Source organism: Gymnogyps californianus, unplaced genomic scaffold (genome assembly GCF_018139145.2).
Source record: "Gymnogyps californianus isolate 813 unplaced genomic scaffold, ASM1813914v2 HiC_scaffold_161, whole genome shotgun sequence".
Lineage (NCBI taxonomy): Eukaryota > Metazoa > Chordata > Aves > Accipitriformes > Cathartidae > Gymnogyps > Gymnogyps californianus.
In genome coordinates this window covers 83516-97761 of record NW_026114042.1, presented here as the reverse complement: position 1 = coordinate 97761, position 14246 = coordinate 83516, and the positions used below count along the sequence as shown (strand labels likewise).

General features: G+C 39.3%; 1 protein-coding gene across 1 annotated transcript; it reads right to left on the bottom strand.

Annotated features, from left to right (window-relative positions):
- Positions 1–444: 444 nt before the first annotated feature.
- Positions 445–5921, bottom strand: LOC127028065 (elongation of very long chain fatty acids protein 7-like; the record flags this gene model as incomplete). The annotated part of the gene is made up of 4 exons (XM_050913891.1): positions 5858–5921; positions 3322–3512; positions 913–993; positions 445–501 (listed from the first exon to the last, which is right to left on the bottom strand). Coding segments are annotated over exons 1-4 (393 nt in total), but the record flags the coding sequence as incomplete, so codon positions are not given.
- Between the last annotated feature and the right edge of the window lie 8325 nt (positions 5922–14246).

Sequence of the window (14246 nt, the reverse complement as noted above, 5' to 3'; positions counted from 1 at the left end):
AGAGCAAGTAAGTAGGGCAATTTATGCTGTATTCAGAGCTGCTGATGCAAATATTCCAAATGTGGAAGATAAAATCTGAAGATGACATGGAAAAAAATTCAACATGATCAACACCATTTTTTATCTGCAGTGTTGAGACAAGCATTGCCGTAGCACAACAGATTAGTGCATTCAGCTGTTAAACAGACAAGTTATCAGGGCTTCCTAATTTTTTAAAGGTGTGTTCTCTCATTAACATTTTTCCTGATAATCAAGAAATGACAGTGTAATAGGACAATAAGATGAGAAGAGATAATAAGGGTAAACACCTTGATGGTATTCCAATAATTGAAGGCTGGAGGGCTAAATACAGAGCAATTTATGCCCTCAGCCCCCAACAGCACTGGTTCTTCTACTGTGAAAAGGAAATATCACTACTTCTTTTATTAGGCTACAAATACTTACAGTGTCTAATAATTCAATGAACTTGGAAAAGTAGTAAAGCCAACAAGTTCGTACCATCTGCAAGAGTAAAAACCAGAAATTGTCAAATCATAATAGTCATAAATAAAACTAAACAGCTGCAGGAAAAATAAGTAACTATATAAAAGGAAAGTACTAGGATGAGTAAGTGGTGTCACAAGGTTGACATAAATATTTAAATGTATAGTTTGTTTGGTTTTTCTTTAAAAACACAAAACATTCTTTAATCCTGAAGGAATGTTAAAACCAAGATGAACAAGCCAACAAATACGTTGCTCTTTCTTTTTCCCAATCAACCCCTCCAGTTAACTCACATGCTCTACATTATGCAAGAGGGCATTTCCATTTACTGCATTCTACTCTACAGCAGTGCGTTTGGTTGTTCAAAAAGCATTTCCAAAAATAAAGTCAGTGTAGCATAACAATTTGGCCTTGCATTTGGCAACTTACTCTTAGAGCTGTAGGTGACCTCGAGTAGTCAACGATATCGCACCGGAATGAGTACCCTGTGGCCCAACCCGACATAAGAAACTGGAATAAAGAAAAGGGAAAGGGCAAAGATTTACTTTATGTCTTTTGAAAAAAAATCATTAATTTCAGATTACTTTCGCAATCACTAAGCATGAGGGGAAAACAGTATTAAAAACTTGTTGAATCAGCAACCTTGTCAGTCATCTACCTCTGTGTGGGCTAGCTACCATAAAATCCTTTGCTGTTGCAGATTAATGAATTTCTAATTCCAGGACCACACCTATGGACAAGAACTTTCTTCCTATGCCTATTATCTCAGCATTAGTAACCAAAGAGGAGAAACAGCTGCATCTCAAAAACAATGTTAGAAAAGCAACTTATTGTGTAAATCAGACTACAAAAACAAATCAACCATTTTGAAATTTTTTGAAAATTGCTATCACAGCCAAACATCTTAATACTGGAAGAAAACCAGCACAACAGAAAAATATGGCTTAATATCATTAAAGACAAGGAACAAATCAATATGCACTATATTTTTAGTATCATAGTTTCTAAAATTTTGCTTAGTTGAACTGCATGATTCAGTTAGTCTTTCACTGATATCAGGGATGAGAAGCTAGGGTTTTATAATCAAGAGCACATGTACAGGACCAAAGGACTATATGTAACAAGTATCATTTAATCTTTTCTCTTGGAATATATTAGAACTCAGACAAGAGCAACATTGTTAATATTACACTTGGCTCATTTGCCGGCCAGCCTCTAGGACTACTGTATCTTACATCTGTTTAAAAAGTACTTCTCATTGATTGATCATCATCATCCACTCATGCACAATAGGAGGTTCAGCTCTCTTAACAGATGGAGGGTTTTAGTCTGTGACTGCAATAGATGTTTAACTTCCTAAAAGAATCAGTTGCTTAAATGAAACAAGATTTGAAACACCATCAAGACAGCACAATACTAAAGCACCCACAAAATGGCTTAGATCCAAAGAGGGAAAGAATCAGCTTTGTGCTGAGAGCCAGACAATAGCAGAGATTCAATCTGTTAAGCTCTATCTATGCATTCTTTCATGAAATTGTAAAATAGAAGTCTTGATAGCAGACTAATCGAATACTATGTTAGTGTCAGACACTAAAAGAAGTTTAATTTTTTTTATAACCAAAACAAAACTTATCACCAAATCACATGAGGAAGTTTGGTGATTTTTCAAAACAAAGTCTAAATAGCAAATGTATGCATCTTGCCCACCACTTATAGCTTTCTACACAACAGTCATGACACGAAGTAGCTGCTGCTGCACTGCCTTTAGAGTGCTGTTAAAAGAAATGTCAAGCAGTTCACTGTAACTCATGATGAAATTTATGCAAATTGAGGTAACAGAAAGGTATCCTGCCAATCTGGCAGGATAATCTGACAACTTTTCATTACCAATTTGCCAAACCTGAAATAGCCACATAGCCAGATTTAACACAAAGAGGGTCAGTACTACTAGCATAGTGATGCTTCACCAAGCAAATGTATAAAGGCTATCATTCACACAATACTACTGTTAAATAGCTACACTTTAAAAAAAACCCCAAAAAAACAAAAAACCAAACCCAAACACAAAACATCACCACCAACAACAAAACCCCCTGAAACAACAGATATTAGCTATCTTAAGGTTTAAGGTTCTAAATTAAAGCTTCTACATAGTCTATACCATTCATGGTTAAGGATTTTTAGGTCATTCAACCCATAACCCTATACAACTCATCAGGCTTTCCAGTCTTAAAGTCTAATATTTGCTTGAGCTATGAACTACAGCAAAATCTCAACATTCCTTTTGAGAGAAAGAGCATTTACTATTGGGGGGGGAAGAGATAAAAATCAATGCTAAAGATCTTCATGGTTTGTTTTTTAAGGGTTTTTTGTTGGGGTTTTTTGTTGTTGTTTTGATTTTTTTTTTTTTTAAGGATGAAGATCCCCAAATTGGATATTGCAAACGTACTCTATATACAGTGTTTGAAACATCAGTGTTGAGTATCATGTAGTAGGACAGAAATAATTACAACAAAGAAAAACATGTAGTCTACTTTACCTGCTACAACCCAGGGAAATTAAATAAGTTATGAGGATTTTTAATTTTTTTAATTATATATAATGGCACATAAAATATTTTACAATCTTTCTTTCTAGGTATGACATTCTCTTTTTTTCAAGTATCAGCTCAATTAGTTTAGCATACAACTTGGAGGAATATAATTACAACAATCAGAATAACAGTTTTTTTGAGAATTGCAGAGTGGGAATTATATTAATAAATTTATTAAACGTTGGTATGAAGATAGTTAGAGACACGAAATATATAAATACATTACAAATAAAAGTAGAACTTACTTCATAAGTCATATATAAAGAGAGGGTTACCACACTAAAATTATAAAGCGCCATTATCTGCCTGAGTTCAAAAGGTTTTTTATTTTCCATGAGTTTGGGTCCTAAGGAAGTAACAAAATAAATGTAGGTTCCAATGATAATGGTTGTTGGAAAAGGTGAAGACATGAGTGGCCAGCCTTCCAGTCTTGGATCTAGAGGAGGGAGAAGAAAAAAAAAAAAAAAAAAAATCAGATCTTTCCAATACTTACTAAATCCTAAAACAGCTACAGAAAGGTACTTAATTCTTAACGGTTTAGGTTTTGCTGTCACTGATCAAGTTTCAGAGTCCATTCACCTCAAATCTGTACCAACTGGATAACAAGATTTAGCACCTGTAGGATTCTACACTTCTTTCTGCATCAATTCTTCACACATAATGAAGAGGAGACACAGAATCATGAGCGATCTGATTTTCAGTCTAGAGCTCTCCCTCATTAAAAAGTCTGCATTTTCACACATGAACACGACTCGGAGGGCAGCATAGGAAGGCAACGCGCAAGCAGATCACTGAGGCTGCATTTCCAAGTGAGGCTTCATTCTTCTGGAAAAGCATGAACAAGTTCAAGTCACAGACAGGGAGTAGCCCCACTTTTCAAGATCCTCGAGCTTTATAAGCAGTATGGTGTTAGACATAGTAAGTATGGGGATTTTAAAGTTAGAAGACATTCTGTCCCATCAGTTGATATTCATAGCTTAGTTCTTGAGGCTTGTGCCTCTTCAGTCCAGACACATTACCACTTTCACAGCACCATAAAACACACATTTTCATATTACAAACCTCCAAATGGCAAAACTGTTGCAAGTTTCTCTCCAGTTATCCCAGATAGAACTATTGCAGAGAGAGTCCTTCTATGCATGCCCTGCTCCCTCTCCCCACAGCTGAGGCTGGCAGATGTTCCCTCTAAGCTTCACCATGATTCTGCTGCACCCTTCTGTGGTTCATCACCGAGTCCCAGCTTACCAAAGACTTCAACATTTCTCCATAAGCAGGAGAAATAACACAAACTTCATGTAATTTAAAAAAAATATTTATTTTTATAAACTGACTTTTAGAAGATTTGTTTCTGAATTACCCCAAATTTAACTATTGACTCAGTAAACTGCTGCTTTCATGGTTTGCTGCTGTATTTTGTGGGTGAAATTATACCACTGCAATTTTTGTTAAATGTTTAATTCATGGCCAATTGTCTTAAGTCAGTGATCTTCAACCCATGGCATTCAAGTAACATATCGCCCACGAGACCCTCTGATGTTTACAGCCACTGGAAGTTTTAAAACAGATTAAGGAGGAAAGCACATTATAATGCTGCACACAGCCTGTAACGTGCCCAGTGCTGCTGCCCACAGACCAACAAGGATTGTGAACCACAGCACTAGGCATTAGCTAAAAAATGAAATCTCTATGTGTTGCATTGCAAGAGAATCACCAGCTCTTCACAACTGACTGTTTTTTCTGCATCCACTCCTTGCACTGACACTACCAAAACTTTCCCATTGGTCTTCCCAGCTTGATCCTGAGGAAACCATGTCCAGCCACTAACAGTATGTTACAAGATGCCAAATACAAGCACTGGTAGGCAGAGAGACAAGGGATTCAAATTCTGAAGTCATGGACACTGCAGAGGAAATGCTCCATCACCTAGCTCCATCCCAATCCACTTCACCCACACAAGTCATACTGATAAAACTCCCTTCTCACTTGCATGCTGTGGTACTACAGAACACGAGAAATTGTATTCAGCTATACTGGAAAAGATAAATTAGTAATTTTATTGATCAAACCTTAACTGCTTCTCAGGTTTTCCCCAGGAATCAGCTAATCCCTGTCACTATGTGCCTACCATGGTGAGGAACACTCAGGGATGCCACTGAGACAGATGGGTTTTAACCCCAAACTTGAGATCTTCTCTGTCATTTTTGGTAAGCGTGCAGAACTACAGAACAACAATGTTAAAACAAAGCATGTTTAATATCCTCATACCAGCTGCAACAAGAGACTAACATTCCTTTTCAAAAGGACTGTGAGAGTGAATTACTCTGAGGATTAATTTCAAGATACTATAACTCATCAGGGGGTTTTTTTCTTTTACTTTGCAAAAGCAAAATACAGTAACACCATGCACTTAGCTCAATTAACTGATAAAATACCATTGTTCAGTAATGAAAAAAAGTTAAAGCTTTACATTCAGTAGCACAGAAAAAACAAACTATATATTCAGGTAAGCCAGAAACTCTTACAGAAGAATCACCATCTGCACTTTATCTAGTCTGGGGTTATACCCATAAATTAGCTGAGTTTTGTTTCTGCCTTTTTTTAAAATGCAGAAACTAGTCTGTTCTTTAAAGTTAAAAATGTCAATAAGTAACCTGACAAGTCTTAGAAACATTTACAGGAAGACAAAGCTACTTTAAGTTGATAAACAGTACACCTAGAATAGGTACACATTGTTATTCAAAATTATTGAAAGTTAATAAGTTTTAGACTTAAAAGACTCACCGGCATCTTTAATCCATTCATCATACAGTAGCACAGCCTTTGATGTCAGATTGTTAAAGGCCATTTTCACTTGATTAAGATTTTATGATGCTGCCTGCAGGAAAACAAAACAAAACAGAAATATGGATTTTTTGTAATTAATAAAACAAAGGTCAATAAAGTGTTTTGGAAAAGATTTTCAGGAAACAAAATGGAAAAAAAATATGGAGAGGGTTAACAGAGCACCACATGTGAAATACAGATCAGGGAGCGTTAGCTGACCACATCACACTATGCTTGATGCTAATTTATAGCGCAACAATATGATTTTGTAATCTCTACATATCAAACCAAGGTGCTTCCATGCCATAAAACATTATCTCAAGAAACCATGCTGTGGTTAACAGTTACAGTTAAGGGGAAAATATAAATAAAGAGTAGCTGCTTAAATTCATTTTTATTGTCATCTCCATTTAAAGTCCAACTCACTGATATGTGAAGAAGTTCAGCTTTGCAACATTTACTACTGAAAACTTTAATTTTCTAACTAAGAAGTATTTCTAAGGTAGGTGGGAGGGAAGAAAGGTGCCAATATGTCTGCATACTCCTTTTAAATACAATAATTAGCTATGCTGTAATTAGTATGCAAATCACACTCTGATGAATCAACTGTTTCCACATCAGGATTGTGAAGTGTCATAGTACCACCAGTAATACCATTAACTCACAAAAATTATCCAGCACATCCAGTTTGCATGCAGCACCACCCACATATGTAAAACAAAGAAGTATGCTTATATGAATACTGATTTTTGCTCCAAAATCAAGTACTCACCAGCCCTTCCCTCACCTCATTCCCCCTAGAAAATAGTTTTTAAAAATCCCAACACATTTGAATGGTGCCTCTCCTATTCCCACTCAGTGTTTCACTTTGCCATACGATTTCTCTCCATACCCCTGTGCAACCTTCACACTGTATTCACCTTCGTTAGTCCAGGCTGCAGCACACCTTGATAAACAGCTCCTTTCCTCTAGCTGCCCTTCTCCACCTCTTCCAGGCTAAGCTAGCTGCAGCTTTGGAGAGCCAGTTCTGCCCTCATGATGGTAATGCATCTCTCTGCTCACTCCTCAGATCTCTCCACTATCATCTTCTCATTTGTTCTCACCTTAACACTCCTGCAAAATAATTTCACCCTTATCTCCACTTCTACAAGTATCTCCTGTTCACTGCCATTTCACAGGAGTTTTTAGGCACCTCAAAGTACACTACACCCACCCTTCATCACAAGATGCAACAGACAAGCCTGCCTTCATTAGAGTTCATCTGATCTACCTCTTCCCAATTCTCATTTTGCTACCCACTTGTTTTCTTGCTTGCACTCCTGTCCCGTGTGTCTGTACATCTGAAACCACCATCAATTTCTTGTTCAGAAAATATTCCCTCTGCAAGTCTCTTTAAAGTTCGCATCTTCCAGAAATACCATCCTCCAGCATAAGCATTTCCCAACTCAATATCACAAAATCAGCTTTTGTATACAACACTACTACTTTACTTTCAATGTGCTTGTCCTGGTTTCGGCTGGGACAGAGTTAATTTTCTTCTTAGTAGCTGGTACAGTGCTGTGTTTTGGATTTAGTGTGAGAATACTGTTGATAACACTCTGAGGTTTTAGTTGTTGCTAAGTAGCACTTATCTTAAGCCAAGGATTTTTTTCAGTTTCCCATGCTCTGCCAGCAAGCAGGTGTGCAAGAAGCTGGGAGGGAGAACAGCCAGGACAGCTGACCTGAACTAGCCAAAGGGATATTCCATACCATAGAATGTCATGCTCAGTATATAAACAGGGGGGAGTTGGCCGGGAGGGGTGGATTGCTGCTCGAGCATTGGTCAGCAGGTGGTGAGCAATTGCATTGTGCATCACTTGTCTTTTCTTGGGTGTTATTTCCTTTTTTTTGGTTATATTCCTTTTCATTACAATTATTATTATATTATTATTCTTAGTTAGTAGTGTATTTTATTTTACTTCAGTTATTAAACTGTTCTTATCTCAACACATGAGTTTTACTTTTTCTTTCCTCCTCCCCACCCCACTGGGAGGAGGAAGCAGCTGCGTGGTGCTTAGTTGCTGGCTGGGGTTAAACCACGACAGTGCTTTACAATTCTACTTATTTTCTTAACTTAATTAGCTACCTAGTTTTCCTTCGTAAGTCCATTTCTATGAACAATTGTTTGCATGAATGTTAGGTTTTCAGAATTTTTTTGTTTGTTTGTTAACTACCTACAAGTAGGGTTAATGGCAGCATGGAAGGTATTTTGTCTTATCCTGTTACACTTACTTCACACACAAATTCATACATACTGGGGCAAAAAAATATGACTGAGGCGCTTTTTTTTTTTAAATAGAAGAGTAAAAAACCCCTACATACCCACACACAAGATAAACAACTAGCTTGTGCTTCAGCAAAAAACAAACCATTTTTGAAAGACTGCTTTTTCACAGTACAACCATGTTGTTAAGAAGTAACCTGATAACACTTTGACCATAATCAAAGCTGCCAAACATTATGGAAGACTGTAAGTCTACAGAACTTATCCTCTAAATGTGAGATTGGAAATATTTGGCCTGAAGGGACAAAGACTTGGGGGCAGAGAAAGCCGTTTGTTAAATACACAGCTTTAGTTCTTCATGCTGTAAACTCATCTGCACATTAAGCATTTGTATAGCCACAGTTCAGTCAGGAAAATATACATTTAGTCTACATACCTGCTAAGGTACTTACAGAATCAGCACATTGGCACTTTTATTTCCAATGTTCCACTTTCTGCTTGTAACAAAATTAAAAAATGCAACTGAAATGCACTAGCAGTAGGGAATTTTCTTTTTAAAATACAGTGTCTAGATTGTAGCAAACTCTCTCAAAATTAGGGAAGTCACACTAGCAGACTAATTTTCAAAATTAGGTTATTTTAAATGACATATTGGAAGTGATTTACATAAATTTAAAAAAACACAGTCATATAAGTTCAGTCTGCCCAGCTTGAAAAGTTCTAAAGAACAGAGGCAGTCCTCTGAAGCACACGCATTCAGAAAACAAGCACTGAAATCACCTCAAAAATATATGCGAGGTACTCAACTCTTAGAAAGAAATGAGCACTATTTTTCTTTTTTTTTTCCTTTTTATTTAAAAATGTCAATGGAAGTAATACTGTGCACCTAGGTTCAAGCCAGCTGTACTAATATCATTTCTGAAGACACCTTTAAACAAATGTGTCTTCATCATTATAAAAACAGGGGGCGTGAGGCAAATGATGGAAAGGACTGTGTCAAAAGAGCGAAGTCATTTGCTGGCCTCTGGTCCCCTGCGGCTCAGCAGACAGCTGAAAGAGCCCACTAACTGCAGCTGAGTTAAAGCATATGGCTTGGCAGAACCAATTTTAGTCAGACCATTACCTTTACTGGAGAGGCAAGGGTAGATAAGATCATTTACATCAGCCAAAAATGCCACAAATACCACAGCAAACCATATGAGAATGCCTCACGATGACAAGCAGTAGGTAATAAGTTGTTGGAAGTGCTCAAGTTCTGTTAGTACACAAAACTATTAGTGATTCTTGTAATGGGAATTACTGGTATGCCTCAAACATTCCTTATTTTTAAATGAGAACAAGAAGTTTCTCACATTCCTTTGCTTAACCCACATGAAAGATATTTACCATTCCTGATGCTCATTTATTCCTCCTACGTAGTTTTTAAATATTAAAACAGATATCAAGATTTGCTTTTAAATAGTAATTTTACAACAAACATTTTATGTTGATGGCTACTAAACAAAACAAGCAAACAAAAGAACTTGACAGAAAACCAAGCAAAATGAAACAATCTAACATAAGCTTTGTCACTCCAGAAAACAAATTCTAAAATTCAGTGGGAACTTAAAACACGTTAAGAATCTGCATTAGAGAGCAAAGCTAATTATTAGAAAGACAGACAAGCTACTTTTACAGGAACCTCTTAGCAAAAGACAGGAGAATATGACAATACAGTACAAACTTCAACAGGATAATTTCCACTCAAGGCAGATGCCAAAAGCAAAGGTTCTGGAGCGTCATCCCCTGGGCCCGGCAGGCAGGTAACAACGGGTGGACCCTCCATCCCACAGAGCCCACAACACGATGGGGAGAGCCTGCAGAAAGCATTGACCCACGCAGGTCTGATTTCAAAATGATAGCTTAAGAAATGACAGTAATACTGGCTTACATATTCAAGCACAATTATGAAACTTTAACGTTTCAGAATCACTTACTATACGGTAATTAAACTTAGTATAAGGTAATTAAATCAGGACATTTCACAGATGGTATCTTTAGCTTTACCTGGAAAATACCAGCTCTGCCCTTCCTATTTCCCAAGGCTGTGTGCTTACATAATTGCAGTTATTTTAACTACATTACTCCCTTATGCCACATGGCAAACATACAAACTTCCTATTACATTAGACTGATTACTCACCTATATTCTGCAACAAAGTTTTAAACTGTAGCTGGGCGTCACCTGTTGTTACAGATTTCCCCGAGAGGAGTTTCCATCACCTTCCCCATCCTTTATGCCTTCTCTCAACCACACAACCTGTTTTTGGAAAGATTCGTCTCACAGGCAAATTGGCTACATCCTGCTTAGCATTAGGTGGCCTTTTCTTTTTGTTAATATTGCTTGTAAACACTGTTCCTGTGTGGTGGGTTGACCCTGGCTGGATGCCAGGTGCCCACCAAAGCTGCTCTATCACTCCCCCTCCTCAACTGGACAGGGGAGAGAAAATATAACAAAAGGCTCATGGGTCGAGATAAGGACAGGGAGATCACTCACCAATTACTGTCACAGGCAAAACAGACTCGACTTGGGGAAATTAATTTAATTTGCCAATCAAAAATTCAGAGTAGGGTAATGAGAAATAAAACCAAATCTTAAAACACCTTCCCCCCACCCCTCCCTTCTTCCCGGGCTCAACTTCACTCCCAAATTCTCTACCTCCTCCCCCCAAGCGGCACAGGGGGACGGGGAAGGGGGGTTGCAGTCAGTTCATCACACATTGTCTCTGCCGCTCCTTCCTCCTCACACTCTTCCCCTGCTCCAGCATGGGGTCCCTCCCACGGGAGACAGTCCTTCACAAACTTCTCCAATGTGAGTCCTTCCCACGGGCTACAGTTCTTCACAAACTGCTCCAGCATGGGTCCTTTTCCACAGGGTGCAGTCCTTCAGGAACAGACTGCTCCAGTGTGGGTCCCCCACAGGGTCACAAGTCCTGCCAGCAAACCTGCTCCAGCGTGGGCTCCTCTCTCTCCACAGGGCCACAGGTCCTGCCAGGAGCCTGCTCCAGCATGGGCTTCCCACGGGGTCACAGCATCCTTTGGGTGCATCCACCTGCTCCAGCATGGGGTCCTCCAGGGGCTGCAGGTGGATATCTGCTCCACCATTAACCTCCATGGGCTGCAGGGGGACAGCCTGCCTCACCATGGTCTTCACCAGGGGCTGTAGGGGAATCTCTGCTCTGGCGCCTGGAGCACCTCCTCCCCCTCCTTCTTCACTGACCTTGGTGTCTGCAGAGTTGTTCCTCTCACATATTCTCACTCCTCTCTCCGGCTGCTGTTACACAGCAGTTTTTTTCCCCCTTATTAAATATGTTATCACAGAGGCGCTACCACCATCGCTGATTGGCTGAGCCTTGACCAGCAGCGGGTCCGCCTTGGAGCCAGCTGGCATTGACTATCGGACATAGGGGAAGCTTCTAGCAACTTGTCACAGAAGCCACCCCTGTAGCCCCCCACACTACCAAAACCTTGCCACGCAAACCCAATACATCCTGTTAGATGACAGCTCTACCCAAGTGAGTGACAGAAGGCAGGCAAGGTAACTCTACGCAACAGAGGTATTTGGAGAAATTTCCAAGTTTTGAGAGATGTATGTTAGTCGTTACCTTGATTAAATTTCAAACTTTGTCTTTGAAGTCAGTCCATTTTAAAACACAAAACCTAACTTCTTAGAATGCATCAACAATCTCTGCATGTACATTTTAGAGTAGACATTCAGGAGGGAATAGCAAATTTCAAAGGAAATATAAATTCCTTTTTAAAAAAAGTGGACATCCTAAAAACAGATGAAAGATGTTTAGAAACTATATTAGAACTTCTACTTGTAAAATTCCCCATTAGCAGCATTCAATAAGATATCTAATACTTACCCTTACTGAATTATTTACACAGTACTTCTTTATTTAATGCTTTGCTTTTTAAACTAGCATCAAATCTGTCATTTACCTACATGAATAAAGTAGCTTGGAAGCAGCAGAACTAGTGAAAACATGTTTCTCTTCAATCACACTTCAGATTGGTTTTCTGCCAGACTAACAGATTTCCCATTCTGATGCTGCATAAAATAAAGACCAATTTGTATTTTCTTCCACACCTGCCTATAAACTGTTAAAAGAACTGATGATGCAGACTTCACAGCAAGGCTGAACATTGGCAACAGGCACAGAAAGGCTCCTTCCTGTTTCAGGTTCTTCACAGGCCACAGGTACAGCCCCATTTTGTGCCCAGCTCCCTGTCAGAATCATATGGGCATTCTCCTGGTCTGTGCACACCAATCCAACCACCAGCAACTGCTGAACGAGGACACCCTGGCGCACAGTCCCATGGCATCTCTGCCAATGGGTGTGGTCCTCAGGCAGCTGCAGGATAAGCCACAACAGCTCACTGACCCAACTGAAAGCTTAATCTTTTGGGAAAAGGTTATTTTTCAGTCAGTTCAGTGGGTGCACCTGAAAGGCTGAAAGAGCTCATGCAAGGGAAACAGTGAGATATGAATTGGGATACCGCAGGCAGGGAGAAAGGTGGGAGTAGCAGCCCTGTCATAGATCCCTTTAAGCTGATGGTGAAATCATGTAGAGAGGACACAGGATCATCATGTCCAGTCCTGCACAGTCATAGACAATCATGTACTAGATCCATAGTCAAGAAGTTCACACACTGCACCTCAGCAAGTCATCGCTCTGTCCGTCAGAAGCCTCAAGGGACACTCCACGATACAAGAACCGAAGCCACAAAAATTACATTGTGCTACAATAAGGCAGAAAAAGATCTGACCACCAATATCTTAAATGCATCAGCTGGGGTTGCAGTGGTGCATGTGAAAGTGATCCTAGGGACTAATGTCCCACATCACACAGAAAGGCACATCAAGTTCAAACAGTCCCTGCAATCATAGCCTGGAAGGAAGTTGCTTTACAAATCTGAACTCAATTATCAGTTTAACTCAAGTATGAGAAAGACACTGGGCAGGCCCCTGAAAGGATTCTCAGTTTCACTTGGGAAGTGAACACCATGGACATCAGTGTATCTTCTCCAGTTTTCTCTCCCCGTATTCCTAATGTTTCAGAGAAAGGCAAAAACATAAACAGGGGGAAAAGCTCCTAGAATTTTAACTTGCTATCAGTGCTCCCCTGCCTTTACCAAAAACTCTTTACTTGAGCATTTGCATGTCGGCCATCCTGCAGTCAACTAGTCTCACCTGTCTACTCCTCTGCTATTGTGAGTGGCTCCTGCACCCAGCTTATGACAGAAGCTCTTCTCGTTGGTCCCCCAGTGCATGACTTGCACTTGGCTCCCTTAAGTTTCGTTCCAGCTCGGTGACACCAGCTCACAAAGTCACCTAGTCCTGCCTACATGGTGAGCCCTGTGGCACATATCGCATGACAACTTTCACCTAGAAGTCAAAATAAGGTTCACCTATGATGTAATTTTTTTTATTAATGCAACCTCATTTCCATTAGATAATGATACATCATTACCCTTATCAAAAACCTTTGGCAAAGTATTAATTTCGTGTTTGGGCCATATCCGACTCAGGTTAATCTCCTCCTTACCAAAACGGCTTAACAGCTCCTCCTTTTTCCTCCTTGCTTATTACGTAACCAGAAAACTTTCTGCAGCATTTTAATTTTTCTTTCAAGACCAGATCAGCTAAGCTTTGGGTCACTTTAAACAGGCTTTCAACAAACGAGAACTAGGGGCTAGGCAGCAGTAACACAATCTAGTATTTTCAGCCACGCAACATAATCATGCTAACTCACACACCCAGTGCTCCCCACTCATTCCTCTACAAGCCAACATCTTCGTAACATGCTGAGCTTTTACCCATTCTGTTTTTCTTTTCTCTACAATAGGGACAGTTCTGATAAATATACGTAAGAATTATTTACAGCTGTGGTATTTCTAAAGTGCATACACGTTGTTAGTAACCAAGCAAACCAGAATATAAAACTCTGTACTCATCTAGAGGGGTAAGGAGTGGTATTTACTTGCACTGCAAACATAGCACGGTCTGTTTTTTTTAACCTGCATAGGAAATATATTATT